Source organism: Vigna unguiculata, chromosome 9, assembly GCF_037176805.1.
Source record: "Vigna unguiculata cultivar grain cowpea cultivar isolate G323 ecotype 2 chromosome 9, ASM3717680v1, whole genome shotgun sequence".
In the NCBI taxonomy this organism is placed as follows: domain Eukaryota; kingdom Viridiplantae; phylum Streptophyta; class Magnoliopsida; order Fabales; family Fabaceae; genus Vigna; species Vigna unguiculata.
Window position 1 is genome coordinate 43142138 of NC_140800.1, and position 25486 is coordinate 43167623.

The window sequence follows — 25486 nt, forward strand, 5'->3', positions numbered from 1 at the left end:
GCATCTTCTAATTTCTCCCCCTCATGTAAACTTACATCATTAAGATGGCGGAGTCCAATCCTATGAACCAATTGCTCAAAAGTTCTCCTTGGCAAAGACTTTGTAAATAAATCTGCTAGATTTTCACATGAGCGAATCTTTTGGATCTCTACATCACCATTTCTTTGAAGATCATGAGTGAAAAAGAATTTTGGAAGAAAATGTTTTGTTCTGTCTCCTTTAATATATCCTTCTTTCAATTGAGCAATGCATGCACTATTGTCTTCATATATCGTTGTTGGTTTCATTTTTCCCAAGGATAAACCACAAGTTTGTCGCACATGTTGAATTATAGACCTTAACCAAACACATTCACGACTTGCCTCATGTAATGCTAAAATTTCTGCATGATTTGACGATGTTGCTGTTATTGTTTGTTTCACAGATCGCCATGAAATCGCTGTGCCACCACATGTGAACAAATATCCTGTTTGTGATCGACCATTATGAGGATCTGATAAATAACCTGCATCTGCATAACCCATTAGATCTAATTTTGAATCATTTGGGTAAAACAAGCCCATATTCATAGTGCCTTTAAGGTAACGGAGTATTTGTTTTACTCCATTCCAATGTCTTCTTGTAGGTGAAGAACTATATCTTGCTAACAAATTTACAGCAAATGCTATATCGGGTCGAGTATAATTAGCAAGATACATTAGTGCTCCTATAGCACTAAGATATGGTACTTCAGGACCAAGTAGTTCTTCATCTTTTTCTTGAGGTCTAAAAGGGTCTTTATCAACATCTAATGACCTCACCACCATTGGAGTGCATAGTGAATGTGATTTGTCCATATAGAACTTTTTAAGCACTTTCGTTATATAAGCTTCTTGATGTACAAGAACACCTTTGTTTAAATACTCAATTTGTAATCCCAAACAAAACTTTGTCCTTCCAAGATCCTTCATCTCAAATTCTTTCTTTAAACAATCAATTGCCTTTGTGAGCTCATTAGGAGTTCCAACTATGTTTATGTCATCTACATAAACAGCAATTATGGCAAATTCATTCTCGGATCTTTTCATATAAATACAAGGACAAATAGGGTCATTTTTATACCCTTCCTTTAATAAGTACTCACTTAGACGGTTATACCACATACGTCCTGATTGTTTCAATCCATAAAGGGACTTATTCAATTTTATTGAATAATCCTTTTTAGAATTTGCTTTGTTGGGCACATTAAATCCTTCAGGGAGTTTCATATAAATATCATTTTCCAAAGAGCCATACAAATAGGCTGTAACAACATCCATGAGGTGCAAATTCAAACCTTCTTGTGCAACAAGGCTAATTAAATATCTAAATGTTGTTGCATCCAATACTGGAGAATATGTCTCCTCAAAATCAATACCAGGTCTTTGTGAAAAACCTTGAGCAACTAACCGTGCTTTGTATCTAACAATTTCACCATTCTCATTTCGTTTTTGTACAAAAACCCATCTGTACCCAATAGGTTTTACACCCTCAGGTGTGCGAACTACAGGTCCAAAAACCTTTCGTTTAGCAAGCGAATCTAATTCTGCTTGGATTGCATCTTTCCATTTTGGCCAATCATTTCTTTGCCGACAATCTTCAATTGTCATTGGTTCTTGATCATCATTGTCACTTATGACATCCTTTGCTACATTATATGCAAAAACCTCGTCAATATTGACTTTATTTCGATTCCATATTTTATGATTCATGACATAATTTATTGAGATCTCATCATTTTCAACAATTTCAGGTACCTGAGGTTCTTCTGGAACCGAATCATTGATTATGTCAAAAGAATCTTTTGGGACTTTTACCCCCTCGATTAGGCCATCTTGCCTTTTTTCCCTTTTTCTCACACGAGGATTTTTATCTTTGGAACCCAAAGGCCTACCACGCTTTAGGCGTGTTTGAGATTCATTTGCTATATTAGATTGTCCAACAGGAATATCAATTCTGATTGGAGTATTAGCAGCGGGTATATGCGACTTAGTTACCCTTTTTGTGTCAGTAAAAGCATCTGGTAATTGGTTGGCCAATTTTTGTAAATGAATTATCCGTTGAACTTCTAGTTCACACTCTTTTGTACGAGGATCAAGATGAGATAATGATAATTCATTCCAACCAATATCTTTTTCCAGTTTCTTTCTTTCTCCCCCTAACGTTGGAAAAATTGATTCATCAAAATGACTATCAGCAAATCGAGCTGTAAATAAGTCACCTGTTGATGGTTCAAGATATTTTATTATCGATGGAGAATCATATCCAACATATATTCCCAAACGTCTTTGAGGACCCATCATAGTCCTTTTTGGTGGGGAAATTGGGACATATACAGCACACCCAAAAATTCTTAAATGAGAAATATTTGGTTGTTGACCAAAAACCAACTGTAAAGGAGAGTATTTGTGATAACTTGTTGGTCTGATGCGAATCAATACTGCAGCATGCAGAATTGCATATCCCCAAGTAGTCATTGGAAGATTAGCTTTCATAAGTAAAGGTCGTGCAATCAATTTTAGACGTTTTATCAATGATTCTGCAAGTCCATTTTGAGTATGAACATGTGCTACTGGATGTTCAACTTCAATTCCAATTGACATACAATACTCATTAAAAGCATGAGATGTAAATTCACCAGCATTATCAAGACGAATTTTCTTAATTGGATAATCTGGGAAGTGGGCTCTTAACTTGATCAATTGTGCTAATAACTTAGCAAATGCTTGATTTCGAGTTGATAGTAAACAAATATGTGACCATCTAGTGGACGCATCAATTAATACCATGAAATATCTAAATGATCCACATGGTGGGTGTATTGGACCACAAATATCACCTTGTATTCGTTCTAAAAATGAGATTGACTCATTTCTAATTTTTTCTGGTGATGGTCTTATTATCAATTTTCCCTGCGAACATGCAGTACATGAGAAATCATTGGACTGAAGAAGCTTTTGACTTTTAAGTGGATGTCCACATGAGTTTTCAGCTATTTTTCGCATCATGATATATCCAGGATGACCCAACCGATCATGCCAAACAAGAAATTCATTCTTATTTGTAAGCTTCTGGCTTACAATAACATGCGTCTCAATCGCATTAATATATGTGTAGTACAAGCCATAAGAGAAGGCTGATAATTTCTCCAATACACATTTTTTATTTGACTCAATTTGAGTGATATAAAGATATTCAACATCTCCTTCATTATTTGTCTCAATATGATATCCATTTAGACGAATATCCTTGAAACTTAATAAGTTTCTATTGGACTTAGGAGAATAAAATGCATTTTTAATATGCAATCTTGTACCTCTTGGCAGAAGTACTGTAGCTCTTCCAGAGCCTTCAATTATATTTGTAGTACCAGAAATAGTACTAACATTGACTTCTCGCATTACCAAAGTAGAGAAAAATTTATTACTCTTGAGAATTGTATGAGTTGTTGCACTATCAGCAAGGCACAGATCCTCATCATTGGTGTTAATGCCAATATTCATTCTCGGTTAAGGAATATAGAGCGTTGTTCTTAGGGAGAAAAAAAAATATGCCTTCACGCTCAGTTGGATAACCCTCGTGCTGATAACGTGTTATAAAATAAAGGTAATAAGAGAGACAAAGGAGAGGAAGAATAGAGAATGAGAGAGTAGGGAGCAACTTCTGTTTTTATGTGTGTCTCATTACTGATAGGACGAGTCCTATTTATAGGTACAATATGGTAACCCAGAAAGGATATAAAATCAAATAGTAAATACAAAATATTACATCATAAAGAGTAATGAATAATATGATTATCAATCATATGAGTGATTGTATAAATCAATGGACGACCATTAATTCATAACAAATACAGATTAATAGGTTTTTGTTCTAACCATTTTAATAATTGTTTATTAAAACTTATAATCAAACAGTTATGATATCTCACCTCAAATATATAATATAACTAAAACGCTGAATATTAAAGCCCATCTTAAAAATGAATACGAGCTTAGAATTGCAACCATTATTGGGTCTTATAGTCTGATAAAAAAACATATCCAATAATTTGTATCATTAAAATTATTAAAAAATTAGACCTTATGTTTACTTTTAACTTTTAGGAATGACGTATTTTCTTCATTTTTCATATAATTTTCTGAAACGATCAAATGGAGTTTTATTGTAAACATTTTCCATCCTTGCGTTGCGTTTGAAGAAACCCTAAAATTATAACGAAGCATATATTCCATCTGTTTTTCTGAGTTTTTCCTAACCAGAGCTATTTGACCAGACTGCATTAAAATTAAATAGCATATAAACATATCCTGTGCATTATGCATGAAAGGATGCCAAATTCTCTCCTAGCACTGTCATAAACAACCTAATCTAATTCAAAAAGAGTTCAATCTGATTGAACATCAAAATTCATAGGCTTTGTTTACGCCCAAGTTCTAAATAAACCTCACCTTAACTAGCCTCAATAACCAATTATAACAGTTTTAGAATATAAATAGAGGCATTGTTGAGGGAAATTAAATATTATAGCTTACAACTCTAAGTTGAACATGCATAACAGTTACTTCTACTTGACACAATACCAGAATACATACCAGTCTTCATGTTATTACTACTAGCAATTCTACAGTAAATAGAGATTTTATTAAATTTTAAAGAAATAAATTTTGACCTGAACCGGGACATCCTTAGGTGCCCATTTCACTTTTCCTTTCCCCCTTATGACCTCGAAAAGACTTACATAAAATGCAGTCCAAGGCTGTGTAACCGAGTGGCAAAAACAGTTAATAAAAGGTCTGCAACTGCTTCTTTCCCAACCGGTCCAGGGTTTCCAAATGCGTAATTCAGCTCAATCTTTTCAAATCATATAACGCCTTCGATTATGTTTGCCAAGGTCATAGTTATGTTTGAGATCCAAATAAAATAAAAAAATATGATGAATTAGAGAATTACACACTTTTTACCTTGTAGGAAAAACCGACTTTGCCTAATTGTCAAATATCAATATTTAAAAAAAAAATACATTGCTACTCAATTTTCTTAATAAATTGGAGCATCCCTTGAAGCATTCACATAAAATATTATGGAGACTAAATATTAACAACTTAAATATGCTTTCGAAAAAACCGGTCATCCGCATTCTATGTAAAAATGGACTAACATGAACATGAACTCAACAAAATAAAGGCACACAGAAGAAGCCAATATAACCTAGACAGCCCAGTTATATGCATGTAAAAAAAGCATTCGACCATATCCTTACTTGAATGTTGTAATAACTAGCTATCTACGAAGGAAAAACAACACCATGCTGATTCACATTAGATCAACACAAATACATGAAGGAAAAACGGCAACCTAAAAGCCAATCAAATAATGAAAAAAATAAGCCTTTCAATAAAGGAAATAGGGAAGGTGCAATAACCCACGCAATAATGACATGTGATAGTGAAGAGGGGAACAAAAAAAATTAAACAAAACAAACCAAATAGCACGCACTGTGTAAAAATATTAAAAGAGAATTAGGAGATAAGGATTTGCAAGAAAATTTTACAGATGCATGAAATCTCCATAACTAAACATGATGAGTTGCTAAACTACATGTTTATGACACATAAAAAGGTATCTTCACAAATTAAAAGTAATAAGGTCGAGTGACTAACTCTTACAACATCTTGCGAAAGAATATGCGATCTTTCACAGCCCCGAAGCAGTCAGTGAGTATTTACCTACATGAATTATGGTCAAGGGAACCTTTTAGTCAGTCAGCTAGATATTTCACCATTGCTTCCTTTGAAACTCGAAGAGTCCACAACATTCTGCTTTACACCATGATGCAATGTGGTGTTGCCTGGAACAAATCCGTTGCCAATAAAAGGTTGATCAAATTTCAAATTTGTTGCAGACCCAAGAATGCCACCATACCCCCAAGATCCTACACCACTACCTACTATTCCAATCCTACCCCCGACATACGCAATGTTTGGAACAGCACTAGCATAAGGCACCTGACATGCCTGAGGACCAGCCATCATCGGCCCGTACCAGAAGTTCCTAGAAGCATCAGACGGAATCGCATATCCGTTCCCCCCATACCCACCCATAGGGTACCAACAACCGTAAGCATTAGATCCATAGGCATATACTCCATCACTACCATACCACGGCAAAGGAACAAGACCCGGAAGCATGTTCCTAGGACTGTAAGGAGGAAAACTTTTAGGAACTCCTCTTTCACTCTTACTTCTCAATTTACTAAAACCATCATACCCATGGTTGCCCTCCTTGGGAACAGCCCTCTTGACTTCTACTTGTCTACCATTCAAGTCATGAAAACTTTTCACCATAACGCTTTGAACCGATTCCTCGGAATCAAACGTAATGAACCCAAACCCCCTGGGCCGGTGAGTAACACTGTCCTGCATCACCACAACGTCAGTTATTCGACCAAACCTCTCGAAGTATTGCTTAAACTCCTCCTCAGATATACCAGCAGGTAAACCCCCCACAAAAATCTTTTTAGTCCTAACGTTGGTGTCACTGCTATAATCACAACTACTACTATAGTTAACTCCCCCTCTATGGTGTAACTGGTTTTGGTGTTGCTGTTGTTCACTCCTTGGAATTGCTTTCTTTACTTCTACCTATAGACGACAAGAAAACAGAACTGGTCAAACCAAACAACACATTAACGACATAGAAACACAAACGAAATTCAACTCACGACGGTTTCAGTTTCTTAAAGCTTGAATAAACGAGCGTTTCTGGAAAGAGGGGAAAGGACTAACCGTTCTTCCGAGAATGACATGCGTGTCTTGCAGGGCTTGATCGGCGGCGGAGAGGTCAGAGAAGGTGACGAAGCCGAAACCTCTAGGGCACCGGGTGCTGTGGTCTACGGAGATTGTGGAGTCCAAAACGGTACCGTACTTGGCGAAGTGGAATTTGAGAACATCTTCGGTGGTTTCACGAGAAATGCCCCCTACGAACAGCTTCGCTCTATCGGAATCCATCTTCAAATTCATTCTAGTCTACTGTACACAATCCCTAAATCCCCAATTCAATCACAAAAACCCCTTTCTCTGTTTCCTTTTCTCGCTCCTAACAATCGGACACTAAACTAAACCCCTTTACGTCATTGTCCATTAAATGGATTTTCTTTGTGGGCCCAAAAACCCGTTTTACCTTTTATAAGTCGTCCATATCAAAATACTGGCCCAAGCCCAAACTCTAAACGAACATTGTAAACTAATCTCAAATATACATTCTATCTTTAAACTTTAAGCATGTTCGACATAAACATATTTAATGGAAAACGGGCACTGTAACTAAATTTCAAACCTCATTTTAAATATTCGAAATTCTATAATATCTTTTAGATTTATAAAATTAACCAAATAATTGGACTTAACATTTTTCTTTCTTTCATTAATAAATTTTAATATCACTATTTCTCTGATTTGAATTACAATATCTTTTAAAATATGGCAGAAAGGGTGAATAAATAGAACATTAATTTAATATATAATTAATTTAATATATAATATATACGAATTTGATTACAAATTTTTTTTATCTTATATATAAACATATCCATATCTGATACGAGAGATATTCCGAATATTTCTCCAACTGTTCTTAAATAACAGCTTAGATTTAAAATACTATAAAGCCCTCAGTCATTTTTGATTTTTTCCATCCGCAAATTTTAATCCCGAAGAATACATGACTTAGCCTGTTTACTCTGATTTTCCATTAAATTTTTTATTTACTAATTTTAAATTGAAATACTAATTCTTTTGAATACCAAATATGCCTGAAGACAACATATTTGCTTTTACTAATTTTGTAAAAATATTATTCAATTAAGAGTTGTTCTAACCAAAACGTTTTAAGCCTGTACTCACTTTGACAATGAGATATATCTTAAGGCAATATAATATTACTTTTTAATATACATTTTACATTTTGTTTCAATTTTTATCTCAAATAATTTTGCTTTTATCTTTATCCATATTATTCATTTTGTTTAACAGGCTCTCTCTTCTATAGATTTCTTATTTTTTATGATCATTTACAAAACGTCAAAAATTTGGAAATACAATTGTATGTTCATAAATTATTTATAAAATTATAAATGTGTCTTATATATAAGGCATCCTTTCATCATAAAACTTTCCACAGAAAAGAATATTGGGACATTATGATTTAACAATACTAAGGAGGCATATATACATTCCTATTTGTCAGGTTTGTACAATAAAAAGAAAAATATATATTTTTCTTGTATTTCTATTATAATATTTAGAAATACGAAACGTAACAAAAATAAGGTAATCTTTTTGTAAATTAAAAATGAAAATTATAGATAAAATCTCCATTAATATTTTTTTTCTATTATCTTACCTCATTTTATTTAAATGTCGAACTTCTTTTTTTACTTTTTTCTGCTCCTTCAAATTTATCACCCTCAATTTTTTTTTCAATTGCAAGTTTTATATATTTCTCATGTATGAGCTTTTTATTTTGCTCTTCTTATGACATTATACACGTATATTAAGTGTTAATACACATCATTTTCTGTGTACGAATTATTTTTTCTAATTATTTATGGTGAAAGTAACTTTAAAAATTAAATGTACATCAATACTATACAATAAAGAAAATAAAATATAACGACGGATAACGAATGCAGGACAATTTATTTTAACGGCAATTTTTTTCTGTTCTAGAAATTTAAGCAAAAAATAAATTGTTTACTTTTTCATTCAAAAAGTAAAAGACACATACATTAGAATAAAATAACTGAGAAATATTGAACCAACAAGAAAAATTATTAATATTTTTATTTATAACTTGAAAATAATTCAACTTTCAACCGAATTTCAAAAGAATCACCTGACGAAAAAGATATTTACTTACAAACAATTTAGTTACAAATAATATAATCAAAATATTAAATTTGAGTAACATTCATAGTTGTATAATCAAAATATTAAATTTGAATAATATTCAAAGCAGTATAACCAAAATATTAAATTTGAATATACATAGCTGTATATATTCTTATGTTTCAATAAAAACGATGATTTATACTTTCAAAATTAATTTACCATAAAAAATGATTATGTATACTTATGATAAATCGATAGAGAAAGCATTGATGATACCGCTAAAAATTAATTTAAACAAAATACAGTACAATTTGTTGAAAGGGTTCCTAGGTTATCAAAACACATTTCAATAAAACAATATAAAAAATGTATGGTTAAACACGGCATTACAATCAGAAAGATAAAAACTTCCTGCATAAAAAATCATAGACTATCCAATAAACACAGACCAAAAACTCAGTGTATATTATGAATTGGATCTAATCTAATAATGATATGATACATAACCAAATAAGTTATGTATTAAAACAAAAATTTGATGATCTAAAAGTAATTCCATTACACTTCAAAATCTAATAAAATGAGTTTTTATTGTACTATCGCGGTGTGCGTAACCCATACCTCAATTATTTAAGGTTAGAGCTTTAAACACCACTCAATCAATATAAGGAGTTGGTGAAACACAAAGCACATATATTATCAAAACATGCTCTGCAAATCATTAACCTAACTCCGCAAAAAGTGACTATCAACAAACACACAAATAAGTGAACAAAATCAAACCTTAATTGAGAAACGTATAAAAGGGGCATTGCTCATATTCTATGGGTGTAAACGTGTCTGTCATGCCATGGCGATAGCATTCAGAACGAGGAATTGTTTATAATCATCGCAGTCAACCCCTTAACACTTCTCACAGATAGAAGAAATAAATAACTATCCTACAAAAAAGAGAGACACGAATCTTCTAAGGAAGAGAACACAGCGAAGAATTGAAAATACAAGTTTGCAGAGGCAACGCTAAACGAAGTGAACAAGAACACATGAACAGAAATCACAAGAAACAACCAAAAGAAACTGAGATGCAAAACTACGAATTCTCACGCCGCGATCGGAACGAAGTTGGAGATAACTCTTAATCTGTAAACTGAGAAGTGAGGAATGGGTATTTAAAGCTGATATTGACACGCACTCAAAACCCTAACCATAACGAACCTGCTATCTTTTAGGACTTGATATAACTGAAGCCCAAGTCCAGTACAAAGCGAGCTTTTAACTATTCTCAGTTATGGGCTTCACTTAGTTAGATAACTAAGGTATTACTTTCTGTAATCCCATTTTATTTATTCACCCTCCTTTTCGGAACGGGTTCTCTTGACCCATCAGTCTGAAAAGATCCTTCACACGTTTGAATTTAAGAAATTAGATCTAGTAGATACAGTTGTACATCAGGGTGTCAAAATAATATCATATTTAAAAAAAATATTTATAAAAAATTATGTATCAGTTATTATAATTATTGGCTTCATTTTTAATGCTGGGTGAAATATCAAATTATATATTAGTATTATTTATCTCAATATACATACATATACATCTATTGTAAAATATATTATGATCGTTGTTGTATATTAATTTAATTTTACTAATTTTAACTATCAAAATATTTCGTAAATAAATTGTATATGATATTAATAATAGCTTCTCTGTAGCAAAATTGGTTAATCTGACCTCTTAAATATTTCAAATTCTAATTGAATCAAATTTTGGATTTGTAAAATTAAGTTTACCAAGATTTTAGACCGGTTATGGACGTTAGCAAATTCTCTTTTTTTTTTCTTCAGATAATATCTTATTTTTGAAAGTTAGTTTTCCAAATATTTTTTCTAAAAGGTAATTATTTTAAAAATCAAAGGTTCTTTGTCCTCAACTGCTATAGTTTTAAGCGACATGTTTTCCTTTATTTTTAAATTTTAGTTTAATATTGAAAAACAAAACTTTGTCGCTCCTACAACCTTGGCAACCAAAATTATAAATTGTGGCACAGTCGAAGAGAGCCTAAAGGCTTTTTCCTTTCATCATCGTCATCATTATTTGAAACGAAGTAGTTTTTGTTGGTACATGTGAATCAAAGTGAATCAAATGGTTGTTGAACATTGACAGTTACACCATACCAAACGTAATATTTATGAAGTATGCATTGATAAATAAAAAAATACTATTATATTAAATTTGATATCATCGTCCTAACGTTTCTTCATGGAGCTAGAGCTATATCAATATATAAGATTGCAATATGGCAATGCAATTAACTTCCGAGTATTCACTTCAGGAAAGTACTTTTGACCAACATTGCACACAATCAAGATCCAGATACATGTGGCTATTATCTGCTAACTTACTTTTCTAAATACCATTTTCACAGAAATAACACTTGAAAATACGTACGTTAATATAGCATTTTAAACATTTTCAAAGAGTTTGTTATCATTTAGTTTACTATTATTTTCTACGGTTGCAAGATATTAGATAAACTTTTCTGTCAAATATAGCGTGAAACCCATAATGTTTCTTGCTTGTTTATTTGTATATGAATTAATTAACACAATCTTTACAACAGAATCGGTACTTGTAAATTGATAAATCGAGAAACTCGTGACATACATAAAGCATAATTCCCTTTCAAAAGAGTTGCATTGCATATATAACAGAAACAGCAATAGCAATATCTCATCCACACACACTATGGAGCACACCAGAAACAAATATACCCTTCATAGTGATTGTTACATTGAAAAAAGAGTAAGCATACCCTTTTCATGGGAATCCAAGCCTGGTCTCTGTAAAGTCACATATCAGAAGAATGAGTTAAGGTGCAGTAATATTGTGTTGCAACCTCCTCCATGTTCATCATCTAGGACTGCACATAATAAACAAAATCCAGTTGATGGTCCTAATTTTATTTTTTGTGCTGTTCAATCTTCTTCCGTGAGAAATAGATTGTTTGGATTGGAGAGTCAAACGGAAGATCCTTTTGTTGAAGCTTACAAAAAATGCACAAAAACCCCTGAGGTCTCATTCATGCGTAAACAACCTTGCAAACACACTAAAAGCAGTGGATCTCGACCTAATGTAATGAAGTATATGGATTTTTTTTCTTGTAAGTTTTCCAGCAGCCATGTTATGAGCAGTACTGTTCAATTTCATTGCAAAGGCTTTGAGAGTAACTAACATCTATTAATAAATAAATACTCTAAATTACTGGGCTATTTATTTCTTTCGGTTGTAATGGACCATTTCATGGCTTTATTATTTATGTTTAAGCTGACTTATCCAATATATATATAAAAATTTGGATAAAATATTTACATATTACCTCGGTTAACAAGTTAATACGAGAAAATCCATCGTATAGAGAGAGAAAAAAAAAAGTTCATAATTTATTGTTGAAGTTAGCATAGTGATAAAGGCTTCCCTTTAACCGGTGAAATTTAAATTATTTGATTATAACTTATGGAGAAAAGGTTGGAAACTTGAGTTTGTATGGGTTAAACAATATGAATGGGGCTTTAAGGCTTTGTTCAGACTTGAGGGAAAGTGAGATGATGAATTTGACTGGATTAGAAGAAATGTGTGTGTTTTTTTTAAGAAATTTGAGGGTGAAATTGAGTATATTTAGGAGTAAAATTTGTGAAATTTTGTGAGTGATTTAAATGATGTAATAAATAAAAAATAAAATTTTAATATATTAAAATGTAAGATTACAATTTTGCCCATAAAGTTAAAATTAATATCTTTTTATTATTATTATTATTATTAATAATATAACAATAATTATTAATATTATTTTTATCATTATTATTTAATATTGTTATTAATATTATTATTTATTTTATATATATATAACTTGGAATCGGATCCAAGCATCATGCGATTGGATCCAACATCATTGAGATCAATCCAGTTGCATTGGATTGGATCCAACATCATTTTTGTAATGTGAGCGGATTCAAGGACATTATCGTAAAAGCACATTTAATATCCTCAAATTTTCTTGCTTCAAGCGAGATTCAATAAGGTCATCATCCCGATAACCACGCTCTCAAACACTCTTAAATCGACCTAAACACAAACAATTTTTGCATATCCATTCTCTCTAATATCCTCTACACATAAAAACATCTTAAACGAACATACCATACATGTTTGATTTGTTTATAGTTATGTTATTTTTTACTTAATTAATTGAATTTTTCTTTGAAAATAATTATTTTGTATTAATTTTTTTTATTTTAAATGTAATAAAATTTAGAAAAGTAACAAAATTTATTTCACCATAACAAAAATTTATTTGAATCCTAACCCAACAAATGCTTTTGTCATAATTACCTCTAAAAATATATGTGACACAGAAAATACTCTGATACTAGAAAATTAAATAAAATAATTATGTTCCCGTATTCACAAAAATGATTCGAGAGTAATGATGATAAATCTTTTAAAAAAATATTATGGTCATCCATTTAAAATATAATTTTGAAATTTGAAAACGAACCATCTATAACAATATATAAAGGGGATTCCCCTTTTTGTGTCCACATTTCAAATACCAATTTTACCCTTTAAATATAATAATTTATTAAATTTTTAAAAATTGACCGTTATTTTTACAAGTTTTTGATAAAATCGGCTATCTCTGTTTCTTTTCTTCTTCTTTATTTATCAATGGTTATTCTTTCATCTATTAAGATATATTTCACTTACTTATATATTAACTTAATAACATTACAATATTATCACCTACTTATATAATATTACGCATATTTAAAAAATGTATACATACTGGCGCGATAACGTCTGTATTAATATTAGGATTTTTTTATTGTCACCCAACTGTATGTTTTACCCTTAAAATTGACCGAACGAGGAGAAGGAAAGTTTTAGAATAGTATTCATAAAGCTTAAAAATACAAAAGTTTCTTAATTAACTCATACAAGTCATGGTCTGAAAGCAAAAACTAAATGGTTGCAATAATGATTTTGATAACTATGATCTCTTTATACATATCAACACACAATTACTAATGGTCGTTTAAGAATTAATTGAAATATACTAATTGATTCAAGTTTTTTTTTTCCAAACAAATTTATTCAATATTCATAGTGGTGGTAAAAGAATATTTTATTTGACATTTCTTTCTTGTCCTATCTGGAAAATGTGTTCCTATCCTTATACATTTAATGTGAAACATAAACCAACATCTTTGTTTAAATTAGTCAGCATTGTAATTCTGTATTTTATATTTTATTCGACATCAAATATCAATAAAGTATTAACTCTTCCATCATTTATTAATTAAATAATTATTATAAGGTTGAGAAATTTCCATCCAAACACTTAGAAATTTAAGTTTTTAGATGAGAGTATATTTTAGACTCCCTCTGTGCAAGTTAACCATCTTCTTGTCTTATACCGTTCTCAGCGTTACCTTTTTTGACCCGTAAATACTCGGTCTTCTTTTTCTAACTCTACCTTCTCTTCACGTTTAATGCACTTGCTATGAGCTATTACATATATAATGGAATAAATACAAGCCACATAATCAAAGTTTGTTAGAATCATAAACATAAATTAATGTGTAACGTTCTTCCTCTTTCCACAAACTTTATACAACATGGATCAACCAATAACTCATTCTCCGGGAAGAGTACCCTTTTCGTGGGAAAGAAAACCAGGTATACCGAAAGTATCAGTTGCTGAAAGTTTTCAAAGAGAACGCAAGTTTGTGCAGAAGTTACAACCCCCTCCATACACAAGTTTCCAAAGAAACTACGATCATGCTTTGGAAATTCCACTTCCTCCTTGCACTTTTCAGCCTCATTATAAAGACCGGATTCGCATGCAAGACCATGATCCATTTCTTGAGGCTTATAAAAAATGCAGCAAGAGTAGGAAAACTGTGGAGAGGAACAAAAAGCTACAGATTAAAACTAGCATCGAGACGAGGTTAAGGAATAGCATGTCGTTTATCTCTTGCAAACAATCCTGCGTTGTTCGTGACGATCATTTGGTCAGAATCTCTTACTTGCTGCCAAATAATGTACATGAACATTGACCTGTACAATCTTTTTAGTTTAAAGTACAGTAATTCACGTTGTGTTGGGATATTCTCTTTCATCAAAAACCAACTATGTATCATCATCATCAATCAATAAATGTACTATAGGCCAGAACAAAATTACTTATTCAAAAGTTAAATTCACTCCTATACAATTCGGGCAAATTTAGAGAAACTATATCAACATAATTTGCAAGAAAAAAAATGAACTTCTCCATGAATAAAATTTGACTTATTAACAGTTCAATTCACTTGATGATTAATTTGACTCATCTATTAAGTCATTCATATACGCCACCGTTATTCACTTTGTTTCAATAGAAATAATTTTGTTCAAAGAATCGTGGTTTTCTAATTTATTTACAGAATGAGAACTGAAAGTGACTTGTTATATGATTTCCTTTTCCATCCAGAGATACAATTATGTGTTAAAAAAATTTTAACTACCCTATATTAGGGGAACAATGGAAAGTAAAATGGACCACTTCTACTTCTTTATTGTTGAATTACTTAACGGCTTAACCTAGTTGACATGAGAAAAAACTAGCACCAAAATTAGTTAATAATATATTTTACTCTCTTTTCTATAAAGCATGGTATCTATCTTGGATTGGGAAAATTGGTAGGCTCGGGGCTGAGTGCAAAACAGAGGCGGGTTTGAAAGTTCGATTTTTGCGCCCAGTGTTTTTTTCTTTTGTGAGAGTAAAATAATTACTTTATAGAAACTTCACTAATTGGAATGTTTAGATTAGGGTATGTTGACAATTTTATCTTTTTAATAACTTTCTATTAAACAATTTAATTTATGTTTTAATTAAACGACATAATTTAATACTCAGTTATTGAACAGTGAGAACAAAAAGTTGTGTGAGAGTAAAAGTGGGTGCAAAAGTATTTTTATTTGAAATTAGATTGAAGTAAAATGTAGTGAGTTAAAGAGAGTGAGTACTGCATCGCAATCATGTACCAACAAGAGTACTGCATACTGTAGGCTTGCCTCGTATTGTAAATGCGGCGTTGAGCCCACAATGAAGCGAAACCACTTCTTTAATGGAAAGGAGAATGGCTCGATGACAGTGGCCATAGTGGGTGAAGAGATCATCATCACCTTGCCCCCACAAAACAAACTTTAATTCATGTTGGGTGAAAAATGAGCCTGCATAATTCTTTTTTCCCCCCTCCCACCATTCTTGAATTATTTATTACATATTTTTAGGATCATACTTTTAAAACTCTTCATGCAAAATTTATTTAACGTTTTAAATCTCTAACAAAATTCTAGCATTGTGCAGGATTAATAAAAATAAAAATAAAAGTGAGCATACACCATTGCGGGAGTTGAAGATTGCACGTATAATTTTACAATTCCGAAAAACGGCAACGTTTGAGAAGGAGTTACATTTGCAATCGAAATGAATCAGAGTTTTGGAGCAGAGTAAAGTTGAATCATCTCTGCTACAATGTCCTGGGTGAAGCGTTCCAAAAGCGCGTCCGCAATCTCAACGCAAATATGTCTCACTTGAGGCTTAAACTCACCCCATTCATCCAAACTCAGCAAGCTCGTTATTCTGTTTTTCTCATTTGCACCCAATTCCCTTGTCCTCACACATATTATCTTCCCCAACTCTTCACGCCCCCTTGATTCTTTCAAACATTGGTGTTCCCTACACTCTTTTCTCCAAACATTTACACTAATTTCTCTCACACAATAAAACACCACCTGCTTCAGCTTATGCAGAAGAGTTTTAGATTTCAAGACGTGGCAAACGTTTGCGTTTGCCCCAAGAACCTCTCCCAACTCCTTGTTACACTTTTCTCTCTTCGCCGACTGAATCACCGAACTCCACAGTGCCACCGATAACACCGGATCCTCCGTCATTTTCTTCGGCACAAACACACAGCAATTGCTCCTTCTCTCCTCCTTCCCCGAAAAATCCCGCTTCAACGTCGCCTCCTCCGTTACAGAAACTGCTACATTATCACTACATCATTATAAAACTGTTACTTCTAATAAACTAATTTTAAACACACTTTATAACTCCCCACCCAACTTACTTCTTCTCCCACAATCTGCAACAGGGTCTCCTTCTAAGCATCTCTGCTCCTGCTTTTCATTGTCGGTAGTCTGTTGGCTTTGTTCGTAAGAGTAACAAACAAAACTAATCAATACACTATTTTTCATGTTTTCTAAATATAATCACAATTTTACTCCCTAATCGAGTGATAAAAATATGCACCTAAATAACTGAAGTTAAATGCAAAAATGGTACATCAGAATCTGAGCTCATACCTCTGCGGTATTCCAGTATGTGGAGAAAACAAAGCTTTGTTTTTCTGTGGCGACAGCGCGGTTCCGTCTTCATCGGTGTCGGAGCACGAGAGGTACACGGTCGAGTTGGTGGCTGTTGAGAACGAGAAGCGATCCGTGTCTTCGATTGTTTGATCACTGCTTTCGGCTCCACGAGGGACACTATCAAGAACATGTTGGTCTATGATGTGAGATTCCCTGATCAGAATACAGGTAGGGTTGTGGAAAAGAAGCTTCTTGTGTAGAGTAGTGAGAAGTTTGGAAAATTGAAATAGAGGCTCTCTCTTTCTGTTGTTGGCGGATTGTGCAGTGGTTGAGTAACCTCTTTCGAGAAGGTAAAGGTCTAGGATGAAAGGGTCTTGTTGTTCCTTTAGAAATTCTGCGAGTCTTTTCCCTGATTTGGGTTTTGGTGAAGCCATAGAAAGGGATGGGAATGGTGGAGTTGGGTGGGGATATAAGAAGATGCGGATATTAAATGGGGGCGTGATACGGGGCAGAGCAATAAATCTGAATAGACAGCATATCTGACAGAGTTTAGGACAGTGTAGGAGTTTGGGAGTTACGTGATCCCTCCCAATCTCTATGGATGTGTTTTACCTACCTCTTCTTCTGTCACCTGCTTCTTTTCAACTTCAAAATCAACCTCTGCAAATTCCCTATTGCCTCCTCTGCTACACATTTTGAACTCCTATCAACTCTAAGCAATTTAAATAATGAACGTGAATTCCTCATAAATACCCTCCAATGCCTTCTGCCACCCTTTCCTTTTCTTTCATTAATGCCCATGGTTTAAACTTTGAATTTCGAATATCTCATGAATTAAAAGTTTCTAGTTTTTCTATTTAACTACTTGTCGTCTGATGTCGCCTCTGTTTCTTTCTGTAATCTGAAGCCGGATCATCATAGTTGTTAGGATTTAAATTTTCATCTAATTTTTATTTTGGTAATAAAAACTTTTGGTAAAGTCACACTGTAGTTTGACTCTTTTTTCTTCATAATGTTCACACTGATATTTTAGAATATCTTACCATACGGAAAAATTTTAAGACTTTATCTCTTACATTGAATTTAGAGATTAAGTTGGATCCTTTCCAATTGTGTATCACGAAGTTTTCAGTCACCTGAAAAACTGTTTCACTAGAATTACGGGAGGGAAATAAGATCTCGCATTTATGTATACAATAAACTTTGTTTATCTATAAGAATGAAAAATGAGTCACATTTCTCTTCTGTACTATTATTTTCCATAAAAATAATAATATTTTAATTCACTTTTAATTCATCAATTTAATTATTTTTAGATCATTACATTAATTAAAAAAATAGTTTAAAAATTATCAGAGTAATAACATATCGTCATGTTTTTATCATAACAATCGAGTAAATGGAGATTGTTTTAAGATTTATCCATTATGAGTCTAAAGCAAAATGTCCAAAATTCGATATAGGCTCAATTTGATTTCAAGACAAACACTAATCATAGGCTGCAGAGCATACAAATTTCGAGCCTCTCAAGTTGAAAGAATGAAGAGGAAAACTTAAAAGAAAGACAAAAGAACCAAATAACATGTGAAAAGTACATTTTTTGTGTTAAATACCTTAATACAATTTTTTTCTAGATAAAATAATGCTAACCTGTCTTGACCTATGATCTAATTACACAGTCAACCTGACTCATACCCTATTTATTATTTAGGTTTTTGTGTGTCAACTATGAGTTGATAAATTACCCCGTAAAAACCTAAAATAAATATTTTTTTTAAATGCAGTTTAAACTATTATAGAATACATTTAATACAAATTAGATAGTAAATTAAAACTATACTATTAAACACGTATGACTGGAGGTCCGTTAGCAAGTTACAAATAGCAACACGACCTGAAAAAAGAAAAAGTTTGAGACGAATTAAGTCTATATAGTCCAACTCATATTATCGCCCTTTAAAAAACAATAATTTCATAAGCAAAAGTCAATTTAAAAAGAAAATAAAAGTAGAAATTGTCGGTGGCTCGGTGCATCCTTCCAAAATTATTTAATATTAGATGGTCTATACTATTAAATTCTATGAATTATTTTTCATAAAGATAAGTTCGAAATAATTTACTTCGACAAAATTAATTTAAAATTCCATTTATGTTTAAATACAACATTTTAAAGGTGAACTGAGAATACTTTTTACCAACATATAAATGTGATTTTCCAAGTCAACTATATAAATCAATTCTATCTAATGCATTCTTTTTTAGTGCTTCTAAACTCAATTCAATGAAATAAATAAAAAACTTTGCCATGGGAAAAATTATAACAAATTATATTAGTATTTTACCCTGGGTATCATAATTTCAGCATAGTGTAGTGTAATTCCAAGCCAAATTTAAACGCTTTGCAATTCAAAATCAATTCTAAATGTTGCAAGTTTTCGATTGACCCAGAAACACAAATAATTGGGTATTTCGGACTTGGTTTTAGAGACAAGATTTCCACGTAATATATTTGACGACTACGAAGGATTTAATTACAAATATGGTGATTGAAGAGACACGATGCTACCTAACCAAAATTATGAATCATATTTGTGATTCATTATTTTCATATGATCGCTACCCAAACAAGCATTTACTAGTTATTTGCATGTCACACAATATTCTTAATGATTGAAATGTGAGGACACAAAGGGATTAGTTTAATTATCGATAGGTATTACTTACCTTTCTAACGCTTTTGTAATTTGTGAGAATAATATCGTGAAAAAGACAAATGGTACGAAACAAAATACTCTATGGGAAAAGATCCATAAAAAGTAAAGCAATTAATGGTGGGAACATAAAAAAGTTAGATGACAAATGCAATCGAAATGACATTTTTGTTTAATTAAACAACTCTCACTTATATGCGAATTAGGTTTGATTATACACGACACCATGATTAAAGGCGACACGATTATTATTAAAGCTGTATTGGCGCATTTTCTAGAACCAATACAACATTTTAATTGAGGGTCTATGCAACCTTTGTTTATCTTTCCATGTCTAATAATTGCAAATATTTTTTCACAGAAAAAAAAAATCATGTTTATTGTGTAAATGTTATTTAAAGATAAAAATGTATTTTCTGAAACGTTTATTAACAAATTTGATACCGGTAATTGTTTTCAAATAGTCTTCCTTTTCAAGTGCATTTACGTTTTTTCATTAAAGATATAAATAACATTAGCTACTATTCTTCATTGCATCAACTACTCAGGTATCGTATAAGTGTGTGTAAGTGTTAACATAGAAAAAAGGACAATCAATTTAATTAGATATAAAATTATGACACCGTATTTATTACTGGTTAATTAGTGATATATTTAAGGTTTCTTTTTTAACACCGCTTGAACCCGGAACCAAATAGAGCAACATTAAATTTTATATAAGAATTATATTTGTTATGTTCTCTATTGTTGAGTTCAAGTTATAAGTTCTGATAGAAGATAAATTAATAATGTCGCTTACAAATTAGGTATAGAGTCAAAAGTCTATGCTAATGACCACATGTTTTAATATCATGTTTTTATTGTATTTATTTTATCATGTTGAATTAAATTAAACAAGTTACTTTTAAAAAAATATATATTTTTTCATCAAATTATTTTAAAGACATTTAAAGGAATTTATAAGCTATTAAATCAAACGCACTTTAGATCTTAAACCGCAACTCAAATAGAAAAAAGTAAATCAAATTTAATTAAATTAGTAAATAATGTTTTCAATTGTTACTAATTTAAAAAAAAACAATGAAAAAATAAACTTTCAGTTAAATTAGGTTCGTGGGCCGAAATACGGGTCTGGAAAAATAGGCTTCTCCCTCAAGGCCATTTATTCCTGCACCTCCCTTTTTCTTCCTGCACCCCTATAAAATTTGTAATCCTCAAAATGCTCTTTTATTATCATTGTTAAGAGTCGTTTAAATATCTTAATATCAATATTATAATTCGTTCATACGTTAATTTCAGATAAATAGAGTATCAATCACTAATATGAATAATTTCACCTAATAAACATTAAAAATATTACGTTGATATTTTAAAATTTTTTATAATCATTTCAAAATTTCAAAATTAATAGTCATCATTGTATTACAAAAGAACAATACATAAATATCCAATAAAGAATTCAAATTCTGTTTAGAAATTATTTATATAAATATTTTATATTTATTGTATAGATTCGGTGTATAGTATTTATTAGTAAAAATATTCCTTTAATATTATTAAGAGCCATTTAAATATGATATATATTTTTGAAATTCATTACATATTGCATAATCTAAAATTTATTTTGTGTAAAAATACATTCGGCATTCAGGAAAGAACCTTAATGATTAATGAGGGGTAATCCCATGTTATCATGTTTTATGGGGGTGCAGGAAGAAAAAAGGAGGATACAGGAAGAAACTGCCCTCCCTCAACCAAAACACAAAAGTATGGTCTGACGTCGTATTTTGGTGTAAGGAGTGAAGAAAGAGAAAATCGTGTTCAGAAAGAAATTCCCCTCCTCAACCGAAACATAAAAGTATGGGCTCTCGTTGAATTTTGGTGCTATCTTCCCATTTGTTCATTTTTAAGGATATAACATTGATGAATGTACTTGAGTTATCGTAGACTTAAAAACACGACTAGAGTTATTAAATAAATTAATTTATATAACATAATGTGTATTGCGGTCCATAATTTCTTTAAATTAGACTTATTTACATTTTTTTATTAGTTTAGAAAATAATCTACGTACAATAAAATTTTACATTCATATTTGTTAAGAATCAGAGTATAAATCTAAGTCTCACATTGGTTAGAAATGAGAAAGTAGAGCACTGTATAAGGATAAAAATCTATAAACTTATTGTCTTAAGATTTTGAGTTGAGAGTGGTGTCAATATCTTATAAGATTGGACTTAGATTTCATTAGTATTATATCTCCCAAGTGAAACTTCCTCTATAAATCCAGGAACATTTCAATCAAGAATTATAATAATAATTTCTTTATGGTGATTATTTTAGAAGTACGTATCATAATTATTTTTTGTATGGCTAACATTTTAAAAGTGTTTTATCAATATATTATACAACTAATGTTTGTTTGTTTTTTTTTTAGGCGTTATAATGAGAAGGTTCCAATTTGAGCTTTAGGCAATTTGAAATTTCTTCGAGTTTAAAAGTGTAAAACTAGCAAATTAATCGCATGCGCGCTTTCACTTTCGGAAAGTACGCACGCGTAAATTCAGCCCACACCAATATGAAAAAAATTACATTAGAAATATTAGAAGGTTTTTGATTTATACATTTTTCTCTTTATTATATCATGATATGTCTTTTATTTTTTAACATGAGTTAATTAAATGATATTGTTTTAACCTTAACAAAATATCTAACAACACTTTAAAATATTTTTTATAATTTTAATCTATATTTACAATTTTCAAACAGTAAGTATATAATGAGAAAGCTACGAATTACTATTAAAACCATATTCTATTAATTTTAAGTTCTTTATTATACTTATAAATTTTAAACCTCCGTATTTTAATTTTACTTTTCAATACTAAAATAGTATTCTCATAAATATTCTTAAATCAATTCACGTAGGATACTCCTAATAACTAAACTAAAATGAATGCTATAATAGGTTCGTTGTCTACAAAAATCAATCACTTATAACAAATCATGTTTAACATTTGAATTTGTCTGCCTATAATAATTTACGTTTAAATGTATTTTTTTTTCCTGAAATACAGTCATATTTGTTTTGTTTCTAAGAAAAAAATATTTCACTATTATTGCCGGAGGGATTTTTCTTTCACTAGAGCAGAGTTAATACACAATCATGGATTGGTTATTTAATAATAAATATAATGTCTTAATGAAGCTTTTATGAGGTTAAAGCAATCTTACAAATCATTGTCAATGTCTTTAATCCGCGTTATTAGGTCAAAAGATAGCATTGCTTTTTATCTAAACCTTTCGACTAAACAAGTGTCTGGTTATCTCTAAGAACTTGCCTTTGAAGAAAGTGGAATAAACACAAGGCAATTTATTTTGGTGAGATTATCTTTTGAATATTCTTATTAAAAAATATAAATACCCGTGGTTTTACAAATCGTAACACATTTTCATATTTTCGAAATATTAAAAACCTTTACTGTCAATACTATAAAATATTAGAAATAGAAAGTGATAAAAAATAACATATTTTTTCCTTTATCTCATATAACTTTGTTAGATCAAGTTAAAGAATTGTCTAACAAAGACAACACTACATTTTTCTGTGGACAAAATTAAAAGTTATTGAATATGATAGCATAAAAAATTGAATGGAAGCAATTATCCCCAATGATAGAAGGATCATGTGGCACTAAGCATGGTCAACCAGCAAAAGAGAGCACCAATAGAATAACACTTGTTGATCTTGTTATGGCCAATTGGGTTTCTACTAATATTTATTTATTTTCTTTGAACAAAGTTTGTGTGGTGATTCTTTGAGGATTTGATGGGGGCTACAAATCCCAAATGCAAGATGGTTCCTTTGCACTTGGACAAAAAAAGCAACCCGTAGGTTAGAACTTAACCTAATGGAGATGATCCTGGTTAAATGCATAATAAGGCTCAAAAGTTTTTTGATATTGTCTACTAATAATGCCTTATTATAAACTCACATTTTTATAGATACGTTTTTTAATGAGAGAATTGACATGTTAATGTGAATATACAAGTTTCTATTCTATAACCAATGGATGAATTATCATCTCAATACACCGAAAGTGCCGAAAGTAAAATGACGGTTTTTATTTGATTTCATTCATTAATTCATTCGAAAAAAATTCATACTTGTCTGTTTAAAAGTTGAAGACAATATCAGTTAGTAATTTTTTAATTATGTTTATATATGGTCCTTTTATATCTTTGCAAAATTTTAATGTTATAAATTTGCTTATAAAAGATATCACTAATTAAATGATTAATTTGTTTTAAAACCATATTCCTTGTTATATTAAAAGAAATTGTATGGTGTAATGCAGTGGCCTTTTAGTTTCAAAATGCAATTAAATAAAGTCTTTTTTAACATAAAAAGAAAAATATGAAACTGTGGAAAATATTGAAAGAAAAAAGAAATTATTTTGTCAGAAGACACTTTTGAGAAGTTTTTCTAACAAATATTAATGGTGTCCAACCACGTGCTTCTATAAAAAATTTAAAAAATCTCAGTACAATCACAATCATATAGAAATGTTAACATAATCTATTTTGTAACTTATTTTAAGTTACATTTCAAATTTTAATAATTTTAATTTCAACTCTCATCAGATAATAATATTATCTATTATATATGGATAACAACTTTTGTAACGATTATATCCTTACTTATATACTTAATACTAACAATTTATTTTATAATTTTAACTAAATCGACTGATGATTCTTACCTTACGCATTTAAATGATATATACGTGATCTGAAAATTTTAATTAGTAATGTCAAAAAAAATTCATATAATTAGATATCTGGAAATAAAATTCGTAATGGATTGAAAATGTATATTATAAATGAAAATTTGCAGGTAATAGATATGAATATTTTTTATATTCGTATGTTAATTAGACGAGTACGAGTATCACAATATCCATACTCGTAGATATTTGTGCCCTCAATACTCTAATTTAAATTAAAAAAAAACATAATTAAAATATTAACACATTAATTTTTTAATGAATTATTTAGACTTTGTTTAAAATTCATGAATATTATAATATTTTATTTAAAATATTTAAAATATGTTATTAAATATTTTAATTTTTTTTATTATCTACAAATACTCATAAATATAAAAAATATATATGAATACCAGTATAATAAATATTCGTATAAATATAAAAATGGGATAAATATTTATCCCATAAAATATGAAAAAATTACTATTTTCGTTGACATCCCTCATCTAACATCACATCCGGACATGAAACTATAAATATTTATATGCAGAAATGTAATATTTAAGTTTTAAAATAAAATTAAATGCAAACACATAATCCCTAATATTGTTTTGATAGATATTGTCACAGTGTACTTTATTTTTAAAAAAAATGTACCAACAATTAGGTTTTGTATGTATGTTTT

General features: G+C 30.7%; 2 protein-coding genes and 1 non-coding gene across 4 annotated transcripts; all 3 read right to left on the reverse strand.

Moving 5' to 3' along the window:
* Positions 1-5548: 5548 nt before the first annotated feature.
* Positions 5549-7139, reverse strand: LOC114164560 (RNA-binding protein 1-like). The gene is made up of 2 exons (XM_028049278.2): positions 6807-7139; positions 5549-6662 (listed from the first exon to the last, which is right to left on the reverse strand). Exons 1-2 carry the CDS (start codon positions 7038-7040, stop codon positions 5784-5786), a joined length of 1113 nt encoding a protein of 370 aa, XP_027905079.2. The 5' UTR covers positions 7041-7139; the 3' UTR covers positions 5549-5783.
* Positions 7140-9718: 2579 nt separating this feature from the next.
* Positions 9719-9808, reverse strand: LOC114164939 (small nucleolar RNA snoR8a). The gene has a single exon (XR_003599673.1). It is a non-coding gene; the product is annotated as a small nucleolar RNA snoR8a (small nucleolar RNA).
* Positions 9809-16344: 6536 nt separating this feature from the next.
* Positions 16345-18201, reverse strand: LOC114196336 (uncharacterized). Of its 2 annotated transcripts, none has more exons than XM_028086948.2 (3): positions 17319-18201; positions 17084-17160; positions 16345-16999 (listed from the first exon to the last, which is right to left on the reverse strand). In XM_028086948.2, exons 1-3 carry the CDS (start codon positions 17753-17755, stop codon positions 16446-16448), a joined length of 1068 nt encoding a protein of 355 aa, XP_027942749.1. In that variant the 5' UTR covers positions 17756-18201; the 3' UTR covers positions 16345-16445. The 2 variants fall into 2 exon arrangements, with proteins under 2 accessions (XP_027942749.1, XP_027942750.1); XM_028086949.2 differs by having other exon boundaries at positions 16345-16996; positions 17319-18198.
* Between the last annotated feature and the right edge of the window lie 7285 nt (positions 18202-25486).

Bases quoted from the DNA above. Each gene is read 5' to 3' on its own strand.
- LOC114164560 (XM_028049278.2), bottom strand. From the start codon at position 7,040: ATGAATTTGAAGATGGATTCCGATAGAGCGAAGCTGTTCGTAGGGGGC. The intron at 6,663-6,806 runs GTTAGTCCTTTC...TGTCGTCTATAG, and splicing joins ATGTCATTCTCGGAAGAACG to GTAGAAGTAAAGAAAGCAAT.
- LOC114196336 (XM_028086948.2), bottom strand. From the start codon at position 17,755: ATGGCTTCACCAAAACCCAAATCAGGGAAAAGACTCGCAGAATTTCTA. The intron at 17,161-17,318 runs GTATGAGCTCAG...TTACGAACAAAG, and splicing joins CATACTGGAATACCGCAGAG to CCAACAGACTACCGACAATG. The intron at 17,000-17,083 runs GTAAGTTGGGTG...GTGATAATGTAG, and splicing joins TGCAGATTGTGGGAGAAGAA to CAGTTTCTGTAACGGAGGAG.